The sequence below is a fragment of the Cebidichthys violaceus genome, unplaced genomic scaffold (genome assembly GCF_023349555.1).
Source record: "Cebidichthys violaceus isolate CVI_PGR_0920_01 unplaced genomic scaffold, fCebVio1.0.p SCAF_109, whole genome shotgun sequence".
NCBI classification, from domain to species: Eukaryota; Metazoa; Chordata; class Actinopteri; order Perciformes; family Stichaeidae; genus Cebidichthys; species Cebidichthys violaceus.
Genome location: NW_027176273.1, coordinates 334234 through 352500, shown reverse-complemented (window position 1 = coordinate 352500; position 18267 = coordinate 334234). Strand labels below are relative to the sequence as shown.

The following is an 18267-nucleotide window of genomic DNA, read 5'->3' as shown; positions in this document are numbered from 1 at the left end:
TGGTTACAGGGTAAAGATGTGGTCGTTGTAGGTGAGTTTGGAAACATCTGTAGTTATGTCGTCACCTTTATTGAATTCAACAGTGAACAGTTGAGGGACAACGTAATTGTTTTTTTGTTTTAATTATAATTTGTTATCTGTTTTTAGGAGGCGAAAGGAGCGATTCACCAGGTATGAAGCACACTGAGAAGTTTTAAAAATTATAAAGGCCACAAAGCGTTGCATTTAATATTAGTACTGCACTTAAGTATAATTCTGAGGTACTTTACTTGAGTATTTCCATTGTGTGATACTTCTACTTCACTACATCTCTGAGGGAAATATCGTACTTTTCACTTGAGGGCCTCTTACCAGTTGAACAAGGAAAACCTCTATAGGGAGGCGTCCAGGAGGATCCTGATCAGAAGCACAAACCACCTTAATTGGTCCCTTTTTAAACTGAAGGAGCAGCGTCTCTACTCCGAGCTCCCTCCAGATATCTGATCTCCTCTCTCTATCTCTAAGGCTGAGACCAGACTCCCTAAGAAGGAAGCTCATTTCAGCCGCTTGTATCCTCGATCTTTCAGTCACTACTCAAAGCTCATGACCACATATGAGGGTCTGAACGTAGATAGACTGGTAAATCGAGAGCTTTGTCTTTCGGTTCAGCTCCCTCGTCACCAAAACGTCTTCATCACTGCTGACTTTGCTCCGAATCACTTGTCCATCTTACTCATCATTTTACCCTCACTGGGGAACAAGACCCAGAGATACTTGAACTTCTTCGCTTGGGGCAGTGACTCACTCCCAAGCCAGAGGGTGCAATCCACCGTTATCTGGCAGAGAACCACAGACTTGGAGGTCCTGATTCTCATCCCGACCGTTTCACACTCTGCTCCAAACCACCCCAGTGCTGCTGAAGGTCACGTTCTGAAGGCTCCAATGGAACCACATCATCTGCAAAGAGCAGAGATGAGGTCCCCAAACCGTACACTCTCCTGCCCCAGCTAGGCCTTGAAATCCTGTCCATGAAAATCACAAATCACAGCTTCCTTCACTGCTGGCGTTTATCAGCAGGTTCTGTGCCTGTTGTAAGCTTCTGACCATGACTCCTAGCAGCTGCTTTGAACATGGCCCGCTCGGATTCCATGTTCCCAGCCTCTCCCAGGATGCAAGAAAATTCCTTGAGGAGTTGAAGGCCTCTTTGACAGTTCACCCTCACAACAAATTTGCTTTTACCAGAGTCTGTCCGGCAGCCTCCCCCACCATCTGATCCAACTTTCATTGTTCTTTTTGGGATCACAGTGTCAACACAGAATGTTTTTTAATCTGTGGTAACGTCTGTGACATTGTCCAGGTTCGGCTCTCCAGATATCATATCAAAGTCTGTGCAAAGACTTTGCATTCCTCTGTCCGTGCATTGGTAGATTTAACCAGGCTCGCAGCTCTTATGTCCTCCGGCAGGTTTTTTGATGAGTGATCCGAGAGGATAGGCCTTTCTTCACTGTGATATTGAAACCAGAGTGAGATAATGTCTGGTTGCTTCTCTCCCAAGACGGTTGGGTTTTTGTAGTTGATGAGAAGTTTGCCCAAGAACATTTGCACCAATGAAAAGTCCCAAGACATCAAGTAGTCTCTTGTCTTAAAAATAGGGCACACCGATAGTTCACAAAGAGCCGGATCAAAAACAAGGCAGGTCAACTGAGATGTAGTGAGGTAGAAGTATTAAGTAGCATAAAAAGTGAAGTAGTACTTTAAGAAGTGCCTTTTAAGTTGTACTAGGTTAAATATACTTAGTTACGCAAACATTCCTCCATGTTAGTGCGAATAGATGAAAACTCCACAAAGCAGCTTTAATGTAAGGAAGTGTGGGTTTACTTTAACAGCTTTCTCTCTGTGTTTCAGTTTTACATTCAGATGTACGAAAAGTGATTGTTGTTAAAGAAGAGCAGCAGGAGTGGAGCTCCAGTCTGGACCAGGAGGACCCAGAGCCCCCACACATTAAAGAGGAACAGGAGGAACTCTGGACCAGTCAAGAAGAAGAGCAGCTTCAAGGTCTGGAGGAGGCTGATATCACCAAGTTCACATTCGCTCCTGTGAAGAGTGAAGACGATGAAGATAAACCTCAGTCCTCAAAGCTTCATCAAAGACTAACTGAACAGATGGAAACAGAAGGTGATGGAGAGGACTGTGGAGGACCAGAACCAGACAATATCGCAGATCTAGAACCAGATCCTGATGAGGAGACTGGAGACTCGTTTGAACCTGAGACTGATGACTGGGAGGAGTCTAGAGAACCTCAGTCAGGTTTAAACTCTCTGAATAATGATGAAGTTTCTGTCAGTGATTCAACATCTAGTGCTGGTGTGAAACCATTTGGCTGCTCAGAGTGTGGGAAAAGATTTGGAACCAAGACGTATCTAAAGATTCATGTGAGATCTCATACGGGGGAGAAACCTTTCAGCTGCTCGTCGTGTGGTAAAGGATTCACCCGGAAAGTGTTGTTGCACTTACACATTAAATCTCATACAGGAGAGAAACCATTCAATTGCTCCGTTTGTGGTAAAAGTTTCACACAAGCAGGAAGTCTGACACGCCACATGCCCCTTCACACAGGGGAGAAAAGATTCAGCTGCAGTGTTTGTGAAAGAAGATTCACTTGGTACACCAGCCTCAAAACACATAAATGTTCCGGTCATCCGTCCTCACAGCTTCATCAGAGACAAACTGAGGAGAACAGAGAGGCAGAACCTCCAGCCTGCAGCTCAACTGAACACAAGGACTGTGTAGGACCACAACCAGCCAAGAACTCAGAACCAGATACTGTTGACAAGACTGGAGACTCTTCTGAGACTGATGACAGTGAGGATGACGACTGGAAGGAGACCAGAGAACCTCAGGCAGGTTTAAACTCTTCAAATGATTCCGTCAGTGATTCCAGATGTGGTACTTGTGAGAAACCATTTAGCTGCTCTCACTGTGGGAAAAGATTTGGCTTCAAGGCACATCTGAAGCGACACATGAGATCTCATACGGGAGAGAAACCATTCAGCTGTTTATTCTGTAAGAAGTCGTTTGCACAAAGTGATAGTCTCCAGAAACACATGAGAATCCACACAGGAGAGAAACCATACAGCTGCTCACTGTGCAGTAAAGCTTTCAGTGAAAATGGAAATCTGAAAGTACACATGAGATCTCACACAGGAGAGAAACCCTTCAGCTGCTCAGTTTGTAAGAAATCTTTCACAAAGAGTGATAGTTTGCAGAAACACATGAGAATCCACACAGGAGAGAAACCATTCTGCTGCTCAGTGTGTGGGAAATCTTTCAGTGAAAGTGGAAATCTGAAGAGACACATGCGACTCCACACAGGAGAGAAACCATCCAGCTTCAGTGCTTGTGACTGAAGATGAATATTAACTTGGTTTTATCAGTTCAGAAAGTGTGTTTCTCATCGGATTAGATTAAGATAGACACCCAGAACCAGATCCTGGTGATAAGACTGGAGACTCTTCTGAGACTGATGACAGTGGGGATGACGACTGGAAGGAGACCAGAGAACCTCAGTCAGGTTTAAACTCTGAACAAAGTGTCTGTCAGCCGTCTGAAATATATCTTCTGTCAGTGAGGGAAAAAGTTTGGCAACAAGAAAAATCTGAAGGTGCACGTGATGATTCACACAGAGGAAACATTTCAGTGCACACTTCTGAGAGGCAAAAGTTAGTGCGTCAAATGTCTAGCAACTTCCTGTTATTGACACAACAGCAAGTAACGCTGACAATAACGTTCTCAAAAGACCAGAATGAGGTTCAAACAAGAAGTCCTGTTAGTGGATAAATGAACATTAAAAACTTAAGTATAAAATGTTTGGTAAGATTATTTTTATTTTATAAATATTTTGAGTTTGGCTGTTTGCTTTGACACATTTCATACTGACACATTAAAGTTTGACATATTAATTAAATGGGAGAGTTTTTGTATCAGAAGTTAACCTGAAGTCTGGAACAAGTTTTATCAATGAGGGACAAAAACATTGTGATAGTCACTGTTGTATTTCCCTTGAATAACTAACCTGAGCCAGCCCCAACTATAAACCTGAGCCAGCTCTCTAGTAGGATAATACAGTACTATAAGCTCTTTAAGATGTGATGGTTTCTGACCAGTCAGGGCTTTATAGGTGAGTAAAAGGATTTTAAATTATATTCTAGATTTTACAGGGAGTCAGTGTAGGAGTAATATGATCTCTTTTCTTAGTTTTTGTTAGTACATGAGCTGCAGCATTCTGAATCAGCTGGAGATATTTAAGAGACTTATTAGAGCAGCCTGATAATAAAGAATCACAGTAATCTAGATGTAACAAATGCATTAACTCATTTTTCTACATCTCTTTGAGACAGGATGTGTCTGATTTATTTAATGTCACATAGGTGAAGAAAGGCAGTCCTTGAAATTAGTTTTATCTGAGAGTTAAAAGATGAATCCTGATCAAAGGTAACTCCGAGATCATTTACCCTGCTGCTGGATGCAGAGCAATAACATTTAGAGAAACTATATCATTAGATCATTGATTTCTAGTAGAATAACATTTAGTCTCAGTTTAACATCAGGAAGTTGCAGGTCATCTAGGTTTTTATGTCCTTAAAGCTGCTTGAAGTTTAGTGAGCTGGTTGGTTTCATCTGGTTTGATCAATGGATATAATTGTATCATCTGCATAACAATGAAAGTGTATGGAGTGTTTTCTGATATTGCCTAAAGGAAGCATATATAAGGTGAACAAGATTGGTCCAAACACAGAACCTTGTGGAACTCTATGATTAACGTTGGTCTTCATCAAGGCTTCATCGTTTACAAATTGAGATCGATTGGATAAATAAGATTTAAACCAGTTTAGTGCGGTTCCTTTATTATTGCCGATATAATGTTCTAGTCTCTGTAACAGGATGTGATGATCAATGGTGTCGAACGCAGCACTAAGGTCTAACAAGACAAGAACAGAGACAAATTCTTTTATCTGATCAATTAGAAGGTCATTCGTTATTTTCACCAGAACTGTCTCATAAGAATGGCTAAACATGTGATACACCGAGGTAGAGAGAGAGAAGCCATCGCTAGCTGCTAAGCTAAAGTACAAGAGTTAATGTTAGCAGAACTGAACAACGTGTAAACAACTGTTATATTAAGCAAAAAGTTGCTAAAAGAGGGAGCAAGCTATGAGTGTTTAAATGTATAGCAGATAATTATCCACTTGTACTGAAGAATATCACACAATTAACTCAGTTTAGCTGGAGCTACGAAAGTACGCTGGAGACAGGAAGTGAGACAACACACGTCAGTCCTCCTTTCAGGATGATGAAGATGAGTTTGATTTAATGTTTTACAGAAGATAACTCCTTCAACATCTTGATCAATAAACTCATTGATTTGTTATGGATCGACTTGTTTGTGACAAAACAAGAAATAAACATTAAACATTTATTAATAAACAGTCTTGAACCTTCTATTTTTTAAATGTTGGCATGAAGAGCTTCTTCCTGCAGGACGCCACAACAAAAAGTCGACTGAAATATGTTAAACTAATGCAACACATGCTTCAGATTATTAAATCGTGTCATAACAGAACCGTAACGAGTCATACAGCATCAGTTATTCATTGTTTGTTCATGACATCATTATTATTGTTCAGATGATCATTTCAACAACCGAGTCATCCGGAAAGGGTGAAACGGCTACGTATAGTCTAAGGGACTTTTTAAAAGAGGAGGCTTGTATACAGCAAACAAATTACTTAAATTAATATTCTTTAGAAAAGTATTGCACAACACAAACTTAAAGGCAACTTAGAAATATGTCACTACCATCACCCAAAAAACAGTATCCTCTAGAGAGTGTGACAGTAAATACTATTTCTTTGAGTAACTGATGGTTATTGATGTATTAACAACTTAATTCAGACTTACCTGAGGGAGGATACAGGGCCTCTTTGTAGATCCTGCTGTTCTTCAGGACTCTGGTGTCATGGACGGAGCTAGAATACCCACAAAGGTGTTAAAGAAGAGGCCCCTCCTCATCTATGACCATAGGTGAACTCTTGGGGTAATGACTCCACCGGCAGTGAACCACGACCTCAGACTTGGAGGTTCTGACTCTCATCCTAAATGCTTCACATTTTACAAGACGTCTCATACAATTCTGAGGTCCCCAAACCGGACACTCTCCTTCCCCCGACAAGAGGAAACCCTGGAGGAGGCCGACACCCACTGAGCCCAGAGGCCGATTCAAACTGAAATGGCAAAAGGTACTTTTTCACAACGGCTATTCTGGTTGTGTGGATATGATTGTGTTATGTAAAAGAGTTGTTATTCTTATATTACAAAAAAGAAAAGACAAGGACGATAGCTCGCTAGTCTTGTTGTTAAACACTGTCAAGCCTTATTTAGTGTTTGCTACCGACTCAGAATCTTATGTTAACTTAAAGCTAGCATAACGTTAGCTTGATAATAGCATTAGCTTTAGAGTAAAATGTTTAGTTGACATTCTATAATTGATTTTAACCTGAAGATTTCACTGGTATTCTTAAGTATGCCGCTTCAATTTAATTAATTTGTATTATTCTAACCCAAAGCAAGAAACTGTCTGCAATGAACCAACTACAAATGCTCAAGTTCAAGTTCTTTATTTTTATGATGCACAAAAATAAGACGGAAGTAGTCGATGACTCATTAAATATGTAAAACTACAAAAATTGTCCCAACGAAGACATCGACTGGTTGCGTTGTCTCGTCTAAATGAAGACATCTCAAACAACATCAAGTGTCATAATTAACTGAATGACATCAGTCATCAACATCCATAAAGACTCATTTCAGTGTTTATGTCCAATCATCAACACTGATTGGACATAAAACAAACTCTCGTAACCATTGAAATACTGAACATTAGAAAACATAGGAACTAAATTTACCACAACTAAAAACTAAAAGGTTTATGCCAGATCTACGTTGTTGCTCATATAAGAAGTTGTTATTTCCATGTATTCAGTGGAGCTGCTGGCTGGAGGCTGTTCTTCTCTGTTCTCGTTCTGATGAAGATGAAGCTGTGAGGACCGATGGCCGACACACTGATGGTTCCTGAGCTGGTCGTACCAGGTGAACCCTCGGTCACAAACACTGCAGGAGAACCTTTTCTCTCCGGTGTGATTCATCGTGTGATTCTTCAGTTGTGCTTTGGTTAGAAATCTTTTCTCACACACCGAGCAGCTGAACGGTTTCTCTCCCGTGTGGATTCCCATGTGTGTCTGTAAACTTCCCCTCTGTGTGAAAGACTTCCTACAAACTGAGCAGTTGAATGGTTTCTCTCCCGTGTGACATCTCATGTGCACCTTAAGAGACGAACGTACGTTGAAAGCTTTACCGCACACAGAGCAGCTGAATGGTTTCTCTCCTGTGTGAGTTCTCGTGTGTCTACTCAGATTTCCTTTGTGGCTAAATCTTTTCCCACACTGAGAGCAGCTGAATGGTTTCTCACTAGAAACTTCATTATTCAACGAGTTTAAACCTGATTGAGGTTCTCTGGTCTCCTTCCAACCATTACTGTCATCAGTCTCAGGTTCAGAAGAGTCTCCAGTCTTGTTATCAGGATCTGGATGTCTATCTAGATCTGAGTTCCTGTCTGGTTCTGGTCCTCCACATTCCTCTTCATCAGCTTCTTGTTCCATCCGTTCAGTTTGTCTTTGATGAAGCTGTGAGGACTGAGGACCAACACATTTATGTTTTTTGATCTGTTGATGCCAGAAAAATGTTTTGGTACAAACACTGCAGCTGAACGGTTTCTTTCCCGTGTGGATTCTCATGTGCGTCTGTAAACTTCCACTTTGTGTGAAAGATTTCTCACAAACTGAGCAGCTGAATGGTTTCTCTCCTGTGTGAGATATCCTGTGTACCTTTAGATTTCTCCTAGTGCCAAATCTTTTCCCGCACTTAGAGCAGATGAATGGTTTCTCACTAGAACCTTCCTCATTATTCAGAGAGTTTAAACCTGACTGAGGTTCTCTGGTCTCCTTCCAGTCATCACTGTCATCAGTCTCAGGTTCAGAAGAGTCTCCAATCTTGTCATCAGGATCTAGTTCTGGATGTCTATCTGGATCTGAGTTCCTGTCTGGTTCTGGTGCTCCACAGTCCTCTCCATCAGCTTCTGGAGGTTCTGTCTCTCTGCTCTTCTCAGTTTGAGTTTGATGAAGCTGTGAGAAACGACGACCAACACATCTGTGGTTTCTGAGCGTGTTATACCAGGTGAATCTTTGTTCACAATCTCTGCAGGTGTAGAATTTCTTCTTTGAGTGGACTTCCATATGTTTTGTCAGATATCTCCTCCATGCAAACTCTTCACCACAAGTTTGGCATCTGAACCGCGTTCGTCTCGTGTGGATTCTCATGTGTTGAACTAAAGACTCGCTGTCATTGCAGTCTGTGTTACACACTGAGCAGCGGAAAGGTTTCTCCCCCGAGTGCTGTGTCATGTGAGAATGTAAGCTTTCCTGCATGTTAAATATTTGACCACAAAGTGAGCAGCCGAACGGTTTCTCTCCTGTGGGGGGGTTCTTGTGTGTCAGCAGAGTGAGACTGTCTTTAGATCTTTCATGACACTCAGAGGAGCTGAAAGGTTTCATGTCAGTGTTACATCCTGGATCTCTGACAGAGACGTCCTCACTGTTCAGATGCTTCAGAACTGATTGAGGTCGATCACCATCAACTCCGTCATCAGTCTTGGGTTCAGTTTCAGCCTCATCATCAGAGCAGCTGAATGGTTTCTTGCTGCTATTAAATCCATCGTTTACAAAGACCTTTTTATTTCTCTGGTACGTGAACCCTGACTGATGTTTCCTGGTCTCTTTCCAAAACTCAACGTCAACACTGTCATCAGGTTCAGAGGACGGTTCAGTCTTGACATCAGGATCTGGTTCTAAATCTGGATCTGAGTTCCTGTCTGGAGGTTCTGTCTCTTTCTTCTTCGCCTCAGTTTGTCTTTGATGAAGCTGTGAGGACTGGCAACCAACACATTTATGATCTTTGACCTGGTAACGCCAGACAAATGTTTCCTTACAAACACTGCAGCTGAATCTTTTCTCTTCTGTGTGACGTGTCAAATGTTTCTCTAAGTCTTCACTTTGTGGAAAAGATTTCTTACAAAGTGAGCATCTAAAAAGTTTCTCTCCCATGTGAGATCTCATGTGTATCTTCAGATGTGTCTGTTTCCTAAATCTTTTCCAACACTCAGAGCAGCTAAATGGTTTCTCACTATAAACTTCATTATTCAGAGAGTTTAAACCTGACTGAGGTTCTCTGGTCTCCGTCCAGTCATCACTGTTATCAGTCTCAGGTTCAGAAGAGTCTCCAGTCTTGTTATCAGGATCTGGTTCTGGTCCTCCAAAGTCCTCTCCATCAGCTTCTGGAGGTTCTGCCTCTCTGTTCTCCTCAGTCTGACTCTGATGAATCCGTGAGGACTGACGACCAACACATATGTGTCTTGTGATCTGTGAACACCAGGAGAATCTTTTGTTACACATACTGCAACTGAATCGTTTCTCTCCCGTGTGGACCGGCATGTGTTGTGTCAGGTGTCCCTTTCGTGAAAATCTTTTACCACAAACTGTACAACTAAATGGTTTCTCGCCTGTGTGGATTCTCATGTGTTCCTTCAGGGTTCCCTTGGTGCCGAATCTTTTCTCACACTCAGAGCAGCTAAATGGTTTCTTACCATCACCACACCTTGAATCTCCGACATGACCTTTGTTTAAACCTGACTGAGGCTCTCTGGTCTCCGTCCAGTCATCACTGTTATCAGTCTCAGGTTCAGAAGAGTCTCTAGTCTCCTCATCAGTATCTGGTTCTGGATTTAAGTTCCTGTCTGGTTCTGGTCTTCCACAGTCCTCTCCATCAGCTTCTGTTTCCATCTGTTCCGTTAGTCTTTGATGAAGCTGTGAGGACTGAGGTTTCTCTTCATCATCTTCACTCTTCACAGGAGTGAATGTGAACTTGGTGATATCAGCCTCCTCCAGATCTTGAAGCTGCTCTCCCTCCTGACTGGTCCAGAGTTCCTCCTGTTCCTCTTTAATGTGTGCGGGCTCTGGATCCTCTTGGTCCAGACTGGAGCTCCACTCATGCTGCTCTTCTTCACCGACGACCACTTTTCGTACATCTGAAAGTAAAACTGAAACAGACAGAACATTTCTTTATGTGGAAGCTGCCCTGTGGAGTTTTCATCTGTTTTTAGAGACACAAAGGAATGTTTTTGTGAGAAAATAAAAAAGTATATTTACTCAAATACTTAAATAACTTTTGAGATTTGCTTTACAACAAAAGTTATTTAGTTAAATTATTCATATTAATATTATTATTATTATAACTAGTAGTAGTAGCTGTAGCATTGTTGGTAGCAGAGTTAATAAATGTAACAATTATTAATAATTAAATTATGATCTATAAAACAAATTAGTATAAAAGAAAATATTTAAGTCTTTTCTTTTAGAGTCTCTTTCTCTCAATAGTGGCTGGAACAGAGATCAACCTTCAACGTCAAAGTGTACATTACATTACAGTCATTTAGCAGACGCTTTTATCCAAAGCGACTTACAATAAGTGCATCAACATTGGTAATCAAAAGAACTACTAGTCACCAGAAGTCATAAGTACATTTCCTTTTCCAAACAAGCATAGTGCAAAGTGTAGAAGAGAGACAAGTTCTCTGATGTCTTCTGGCTTCATCTCCTTGAGAACGGGGGTGTAAACCACTCCCACCTATCAACTGTCTTGATTATTGAATTTAACCTTATTTTACAGAATTAATACCAGTTACTTACATAGTCTACTTAATTCTTTATTCCATAACCCTCTAGAATAGACGAGCAGCTTGTTGGTGCTCATGTTGAGAGGAAAGTTGCCAGCAGAGTTGTCTATCATGAACTTAACTTTAAATAACTTTTATGAACTCAGATGTTTAAATATGGATATTTGGTAAACTTCAAGCTTGCATAGTTAATGTATAAAGACAAACAATATGTAGAGTGAGTCAGTAAAGTGAGATGAGTTTTGCATGAGAACAAACAACAAATGCACACAAAACAGTTAAGAGTCAATTTGTGCATAGTTTAAAAATACAGTGAGTTTGTTACTCTGGGTTAGATTATAAATATATTTATATAAAATATAAAGACTTATTAAAGACTAGGACTAGCATATCAAGTGAAGGTTTCTTTAAGTTGTTCATTACAATTTGATGTGATGCTCGTAACCAGAAAGGTGGCATCATAAAACATTGTAGGGCCTTAACGGTTTGAGTGCCATGATTGACCCCAAGTCCTATCTTGAGTTTGTCCAGTGGTGTCCATGGTGCCCTGTGGGTCATGATAGCAGTTCCTGAGAGGTTTATTAGTTAAGCTCTTGTCATTGTTTTATTTATTACACTTCAGTTTTATTATCTTTCCGAGGATGTTTGCTACATAGTTATAGTAGTGGTAGTAGCAGCTATAGTAGCAGCAGCAGCTATAGTAGTAGTAGCAGCAGCAGCTATAGTAGTAGTAGCAGCAGCAGCTATAGTTGTAGTAGTAGCAGCTATAGTAGTAGCAGCAGTTATAGTTGTTGTAGTAGTAGCAGCAGCAGCTATAGTAGTAGTAGCAGCAGCAGCTATAGTTGTAGTAGTAGCAGCAGCAGCTATAGTTGTAGTAGCAGCAGCAGTAGCTATAGTTGTAGTAGCAGCAGCAGCAGCTATAGTTGTAGTAGTAGCAGCAGCAGCAGCTATAGTTGTAGTAGTAGCAGCAGCTATAGTTGTAGTAGTAGTAGTAGCAGCAGCTATAGTTGTAGTAGTAGTAGCAGCAGCAGCTATAGTTGTAGTAGTAGCAGCAGCTATAGTTGTAGTAGTAGCAGCAGCTATAGTTGTAGTAGTAGCAGCAGCAGCTATTGTTGTAGTAGTAGCAGCAGCAGCTATAGTTGTAGTAGCAGCAGCTATAGTTGTAGTAGTAGCTATGGTAGTAGTAGTAGCATAGTAGTAGTAGTAGCAGCATAGTTGTAGTAGCAGCAGCAGCTATAGTAGTAGTAGTAGTAGTAGACTGTAGCAGTAGCAGCTATAATAGTAGTAGTAGTAGCAGCTGCTACAGTTGGAGTAGTAGTAGCAACTATAGTAGTAGTAGCAGCAGTGAAGATGCTACATCGGGATGCAGTACTGCCAAGTGTTATCCATCAGGACATTCATGGACGACCTAATGATCACAGATCAGCACCTAAAGGGAGATGAACCGATGGACCTGGAGGACTTGGTCGATCTCACCAATTGGGCAAAGATACTAGTACTGAAGGCAAGGCAAGTTTATTTGTATAGCACATTTCAACAACAAGGCAATTCAAAGTGCTTCACATAAAACCATTAAAAGCATCAAAACATAATGCAAACGAAAAGGAGATTTAAAAACAATTAAGAACATTCATTGAAACATTAAAAACAGTCATTAAAACACTAAAAAGCTAAAAACAGAATAATAGTTGCAGTGCAGTTTTTAAGAAATAAAATACAGTAGTAAAATGCAGAAATTGATTAATATCCTTGAATCTGGTTCAATTAAAAGGCAGCAGCAAACATAAAAGTCTTCAGTCTTGATTTAAAGGAGCTGAGGGTCTCTGCAGACCTGCAGCTTTCTGGGACTTTGTTCCAGATATGTGGAGCAGAAAAATGCTGCTTCTCCATGTTTAGTTCTGACTCAGAAAGTAGACCGGTCCCAGACGACCTAAGTGGTCGGGTTGGTTCATAAGGTAGCAGCAGATCAGAGATGTATTTGTACTGAAGAGATGGCGTGTCCAGGAAAAGTATCGCTTTATAATGGGAGAGTAAATTATCCCAACGGTGAAAGAGAAACCGGTGAAGAGAAGTGGTACAGGGTGGACTCACCGACAAGTCGAGTGTGAAGGAGATGCTCATTCAAGCTGAAACCTGGATGAAAGCTCTGGAGAAGAGAGGCCAACCTGGCAAGTATAAGTCCAGAGGAAACCAACATGAGGTGTTTCACAGACAGCTTTGGCTGCTGCTCTTTTATGAGGTACCCGTTTCCACTGGGGCTGGAGAGGAAGATGAAAGTGTAGCTGAGGAGATGGCTGGTCGTCGTTGGCCTGTAGAGCTCAAACAGAAAGCTGCAGCAGCCAAAACATCCATGATTCAGCAGTACAAGGTAACTTAATGAGAGAGTTAGGATACAAGAGTGCACTAGGCAGACATTGAAGTCAGAACAGGTTCTAAGTGGTCAGCCAGCAGAGCATTGAGGGAAGCAGAGGATGGCCTGCATCACGTCAACATCGTCGGGTCAGTGGCCCAGAGCAGAGTAGCTCTGAGGTGCTCCACCAGGTTGGATCAATGCTAACCTGAAGGAGCGGTTAGGTGTGGAGGGAGGTCAACAAGGCAGAGCAGGGAACCCGACATGTCAAGGCTGGAGCCATAAACAAGCAGAGCAGCTGGGCACTGACCAGGCAGGACATCTGGAGCATGGAAGGACATCGGATAAAGTTTGTTGGGTTTCACTCCGTCAAACCCACACACATGGAGGTTAGCAGTGTACAACAGCTGCACGCTCTGCAGGAGGCCACCCAACCGGGACCATTCTGACACAGTTGGCTGCTGGTGTGGAGAAGACAATAAAGGAGCTAAAACAACTTTCTAATGGCCCTGGTTTCCTCCACTTACTCAGTTCAGGTGGGAGAAAAGCAGCAGCAGAGGTGAAGAACAAGAGGACGCGGCCACAAAAAGGGAGATGTGAGTGGACCTTAAGAAGAAGCTCAAATTCCCAGAGGAGATAACCCACACTAGCCTCGGACCCAACATAGTCCTCTGGGCTTAAGGTACCGAGCGGGTGGTTCTTACCGGCCTTACGGTACTCTGGGGAGAGAGAATGGAAGAGGTCCATGGGGCCAAGCCAAAGAAATAACAGGGCCTCATCTTCCAGACCCAACTGAAGGGTTGGAACCTGGAAGCCGCAGGAGCTTCGTATGGCGGTCGCTCTGGAAAGATCTTTAGCAGCTTGGGAACGAAGCCTTGGAGGAGGGAGGGGCCTTGAGGGGGCAAAAAAAGAGAGCGATGCCACTGGGTCACATGATCCAGAGCCCCTGTAAAGGTGAGCCCATTGTGATCACCTTCATCTCACCTGGAAGACCAGTGACCAATAACAAAGTGATTAAAACGTGATGAAGAGGAAACATGTGATGAAGAGGTCACATGATGAAGAGGAAACACAAAAAAAACTAAACCTTCTTTGGGATTCTGGCAAAGAGGCGGTTTAACATTGGACAACGTGTACATGGACCGTGAACCGTGGAGCTCCTGATGTCTGGAGCTCACCAGTGTAACGTCTATGATCACTGAGGACACAGAGTGACCCGACTGTTACTGTGGCTTCATGTCCTCCTGGTTCTTCTGGGCTAAAACTCTCAGCAGAGCATTGCTTCACGCTGGCTTTCCTGTTCAGGTGATTTGAATAACTTGTGAAGACATCGGTGGCCATTTTTGTCCCGCCCCCCCCCCCCCAACACACGGAATGTGTTTCTGTCAGTGATGTAATAAACGTCAAGACTTTTTATGTTTGAAGTAAAAGATTGTCCAGTTGAGGGAAAGCATTGATTTGACAAACGGTGATTACATTAAATTAAACTTTGGATTTTAATATTGGGTCAATTAATAGTTTGATTAATCAACTGATTAAATAAAAACATGGTTCAGTCCTGATGTGAAGCAGTAGACCTGAAGAGGTTTTACACAACATCTCTGGGTTCTGTTATTCGCTCGCATGACTTCTCCTACCGTTGTTATGCCGATGACACCCAGCTGGTCTTGTCATTTCCCCCCGGTGACACCCAAGTGGAGACGCGCATCGCTGCGTGTTTGGCTGACATCTCAAAGTGGATGACGACACACCACCTCAAGCTCAACCTGGACAAAACTGAGCTACTGTTCCTCCCGGGGAAGGGTTGCTCGCATCGGGACCTGTCCATCACCATTGATGATACCGTGGTGACGCCAACTCGGACTGCGAGGAACCTGGGTGTGACCCTGGATGACCAACTGTCATTCTCAGCAAACATTTCATCCGTTACACGCTCCTGCAGATTCCTGCTCTACAACATCAGGAGGATTCTCCTCTTCCTCACTGACGAGACGGAGCAGGTTCTCATCCAGGCTCTTGTCATCTCCCGTCTGGACTACTGACACTCTCTACTTGCCGGAGCCCCGGCGTCGGCCATCAGACCTCTGGAGCTTGTCCAGAAAGCCACAGCTCGCCTGGTGTTCAATCGCCCCAAGTTCTCCCACACAACTTCCTTTCTCCATTCTCTACACTGGCTCCCTGTAAGAGCTCATCCAGTTTAAGACTCTGGTGCTAGCCTACAGGGCAGTGAAAGGAACAGCCCCTTCCTATCTCCAGGCCATGGTCAAGCCTTACACCCCCGCCCGACCACTTCGCTCCGCTGCAGAGTCGCTGCCCATCTTTCATCAGGCTGAAGACTCACCTCTTCAGGAAGTGCTACCCTGAGCCTTCCACTCAGCACTTTCTGTACTGTACTTTGGCTCTGAGTTATGCTCTGCTTCATGCTCTTAGATGCTTGTTTAAAAAGGAGATGTACTTATGACTTCTGGTGACTAGTAGTTCTCTTGAATACCAATGTTGATACACTTCTTGTAAGTCGCTTTGGATAAAAGCGTCTGCTAAATGACTGTAATGTAATGTTCTGAAGAGGTTCTGAAGATGTGTGAGGACTCACCTGGTTGTGTTTGTGGTGACTCGACCTCTGGGAGGAAGTCCACAGCGTCATCAGACAGGTGTGGTGGAGGTCTCAGGTGCGGTGGAGGTCTCAGGTGAGGTGGAGGTCTCAGGTGCGGTGGAGGTCTCGTCTCCCTGGGGGGTCTCCGGTGGACCACCGGTTGATCGGCTCCGACGTGGGTCTCCTCAGACTCCATCATCTTCAGTGATTACTGGATCCGGCTGGAGGGACCACCTGTAACGGAGGGACGGTTGCCTGGATGAGTAACTTCACACATCACTCCGGTCAGAGACGGTGGAGGTCTAAAGCGTGAACTTCTTCCACTGATGGTGGAGTTCGAGAAGAAGTGAGGTATTTATTAACTTTAACAAAACGTTGATCATGTAGAAACACCTGAACAGAGTTAAAGCACTATGAACACAAACCTACGTCTAGCTCTCTCAGGTTCTTTATAAATAGAGTGGAAGAACCACAGCCCAGAACATCTGCAACAAACAGAAATAACAAACCAACAGAGGAACTGATTTGATCAACTATCGTCCTCGACATTATCACATTAAATATCCTCAAACGTTTTCAACTACAGACTCAGACAGTAACACGAGTCCCAACAGAGAGATGGTTTCATTCGTCCAGGAACCTGAAGACCTTTTATTTTGACATTTGTTTGAGTGACGGTGAGAGAACGTCCTGTGACCTGCTGAGGTTTTTAGAGAAAATGTAATTTGTTCTGTTATTTAATAAAAAACAGCCCAAAAAATATACATTCAGGCACCACAGGCACCACAGACCGGAGGTGGAGCGGAACCAACTAGATGTAGTTGAGCTCACCTCCACGCATGGCACTGGTTCTGGAACCAAACTCCTGGAGAGGAGCTGGACTCTATCCTCTCCCCGGAGAACCAGAGGGTGAAGAGCGAGTCGCTGACTGTTAAAGAACACGGCCTTATCGGGGTCTCTGGAGCTCTAGTAGGTCTCTGACTGGGGGACTCCAGGTTAATGAAGGGGGGCTTTGTTGTTGGACTTCTCTCTAGTCGTTGATCGACCATGTTGGAGCGTAGAGGGTTCAGAAGCGTTCTTGGCACCAGAACACTCTCGGCTAAAGGTCTACCATCGACTTCAAGGTCGTATCTTCAGATCTGCTGACGTATATTTTGGACGTTGTTCTGCGTCTTCGTTCTCGTGTGGAGGTCGGGGACTAATATGTTATACGTACAGTTATAGGACGATAATAACACGAGTATAAAGAAACAACCTACCCGGGGTCAGGAACAGAGGCCACAGCGCTGTGACGTCTGAAGATGAACCGGTTCCTCAAAGAATCAGATTCATTCCATCGATGGATTCATCTCTAGAAGAAACATCTCACAACTGTTTATATCTCAGTCGTTTATAATCACTATCTGTATACTGTACCAACAATGTGATCATATTATTATTATTATTATTATTACATATTATTATCCATCAGTCGGTATACAAGTGTGTCAATCAGAGAAACACAGTCATGTTAGTTTACAGTCGAGAAGAAAAGAAATATTTACATTTAAGAAGCTTTTTATTTCAAAGTGCTGAAACAATCATAACAATATTAACATTCTGTACTGTCACTTTAAATCTGTGGCTGAATAGAAACAACAATCTATCCTCAACACGCAGTAGAAGCTGTTAGCAGGAGCTAGCTGCTAACAGGCTAACGTTAGCTTGTTAGCGGGAGCTAGCTGCTAACAGGCTAACGTTAGCTTGTTAGCGGGAGCTAGCTGCTAACAGGCTATCGTTAGCTTAGCACGGACAACATGATCAGTACAGATGTTTCCAGCAGGAGAAAGAAAACCAACCTGCTTCTCTCCGCAGCTCCATGTCGGCCTTTAAAACCACATCCAGCTCTTTTCTCCTTTTCACATCCGGATATTGTTGACTCCAAATGTCCAATCAGAGGTCCGCGAGCCGCCGTTTGAATTCATGTTGAACATCCTGAAATGTGGACATTTTCCACAGATCGAGTGAAAGAAGAGCAAAGAAAACTACACTGTGTTCGTGTCCTTATTGACACTCAGCTGACATGCTAACACAGCCACATGCTAACTGTGTTCCGATAGAGAACAGAGAGACCCGGAAGCACTAGCAACACTTCCGGTACGCTCCTCTGGCCTTCACAATAAAAGAGCGTTTTAAAAGTCCATTTGACCCGCAGTCCTTTAATGAGATGAGATGAGTAGTAGTGGTAGTAGTAATAGTGTCAGTGGTAGTAGTAGTATCAAAAGTAGTAATAGAATGGAATGTAACTAAGTACATTAGACCCGGAAACAATACTTCCAGTACACTTCTTCTTCTTCTTCTTCTTCTTCTTCTTCTTCTTCTTCTTCTTCTTCTTCTTCTTCTTCTTCTTCTTCTTCTTCTTCTTCTTCTTTTATTGGCTGTTGGTTAACATTACCGCCTCCAGCTGGTATGGAGTGTGGATCATGACGTCTCGTTCTTACATTATTTAAATAATAAATCTAA

The 18267-nt window shown here is 42.8% G+C and overlaps 2 protein-coding genes across 2 annotated transcripts in view; one reads left to right on the top strand and one right to left on the bottom strand.

The window, feature by feature from the left end:
* The window catches only part of LOC137889438 (zinc finger protein with KRAB and SCAN domains 7-like), an 8763-nt gene extending 3357 nt beyond the window's left edge, over nt 1–5406 (top strand). The window contains exons 4-6 of the mRNA XM_068733296.1: nt 1–31; nt 148–171; nt 1885–5406. The exon at nt 1–31 is cut by the window's left edge and continues 252 nt beyond it. Of these exons, the coding sequence (XP_068589397.1) occupies nt 1–31; nt 148–171; nt 1885–3386 (1557 nt within the window). The 3' untranslated portion in view covers nt 3387–5406. The remainder of the gene's footprint in view (nt 32–147; nt 172–1884) is intronic.
* Nucleotides 5407–6637: 1231 nt separating this feature from the next.
* On the bottom strand, nt 6638–17845 carry LOC137889389 (zinc finger protein 585A-like). Its single transcript, XM_068733233.1, has 4 exons — nt 17604–17845; nt 17025–17116; nt 15766–15999; nt 6638–10186 (listed from the first exon to the last, which is right to left on the bottom strand). Exons 3-4 carry the CDS (start codon nt 15962–15964, stop codon nt 6963–6965), a joined length of 3423 nt encoding a protein of 1140 aa, XP_068589334.1. The 5' UTR covers nt 15965–15999; nt 17025–17116; nt 17604–17845; the 3' UTR covers nt 6638–6962.
* Nucleotides 17846–18267: the final 422 nt, after the last annotated feature.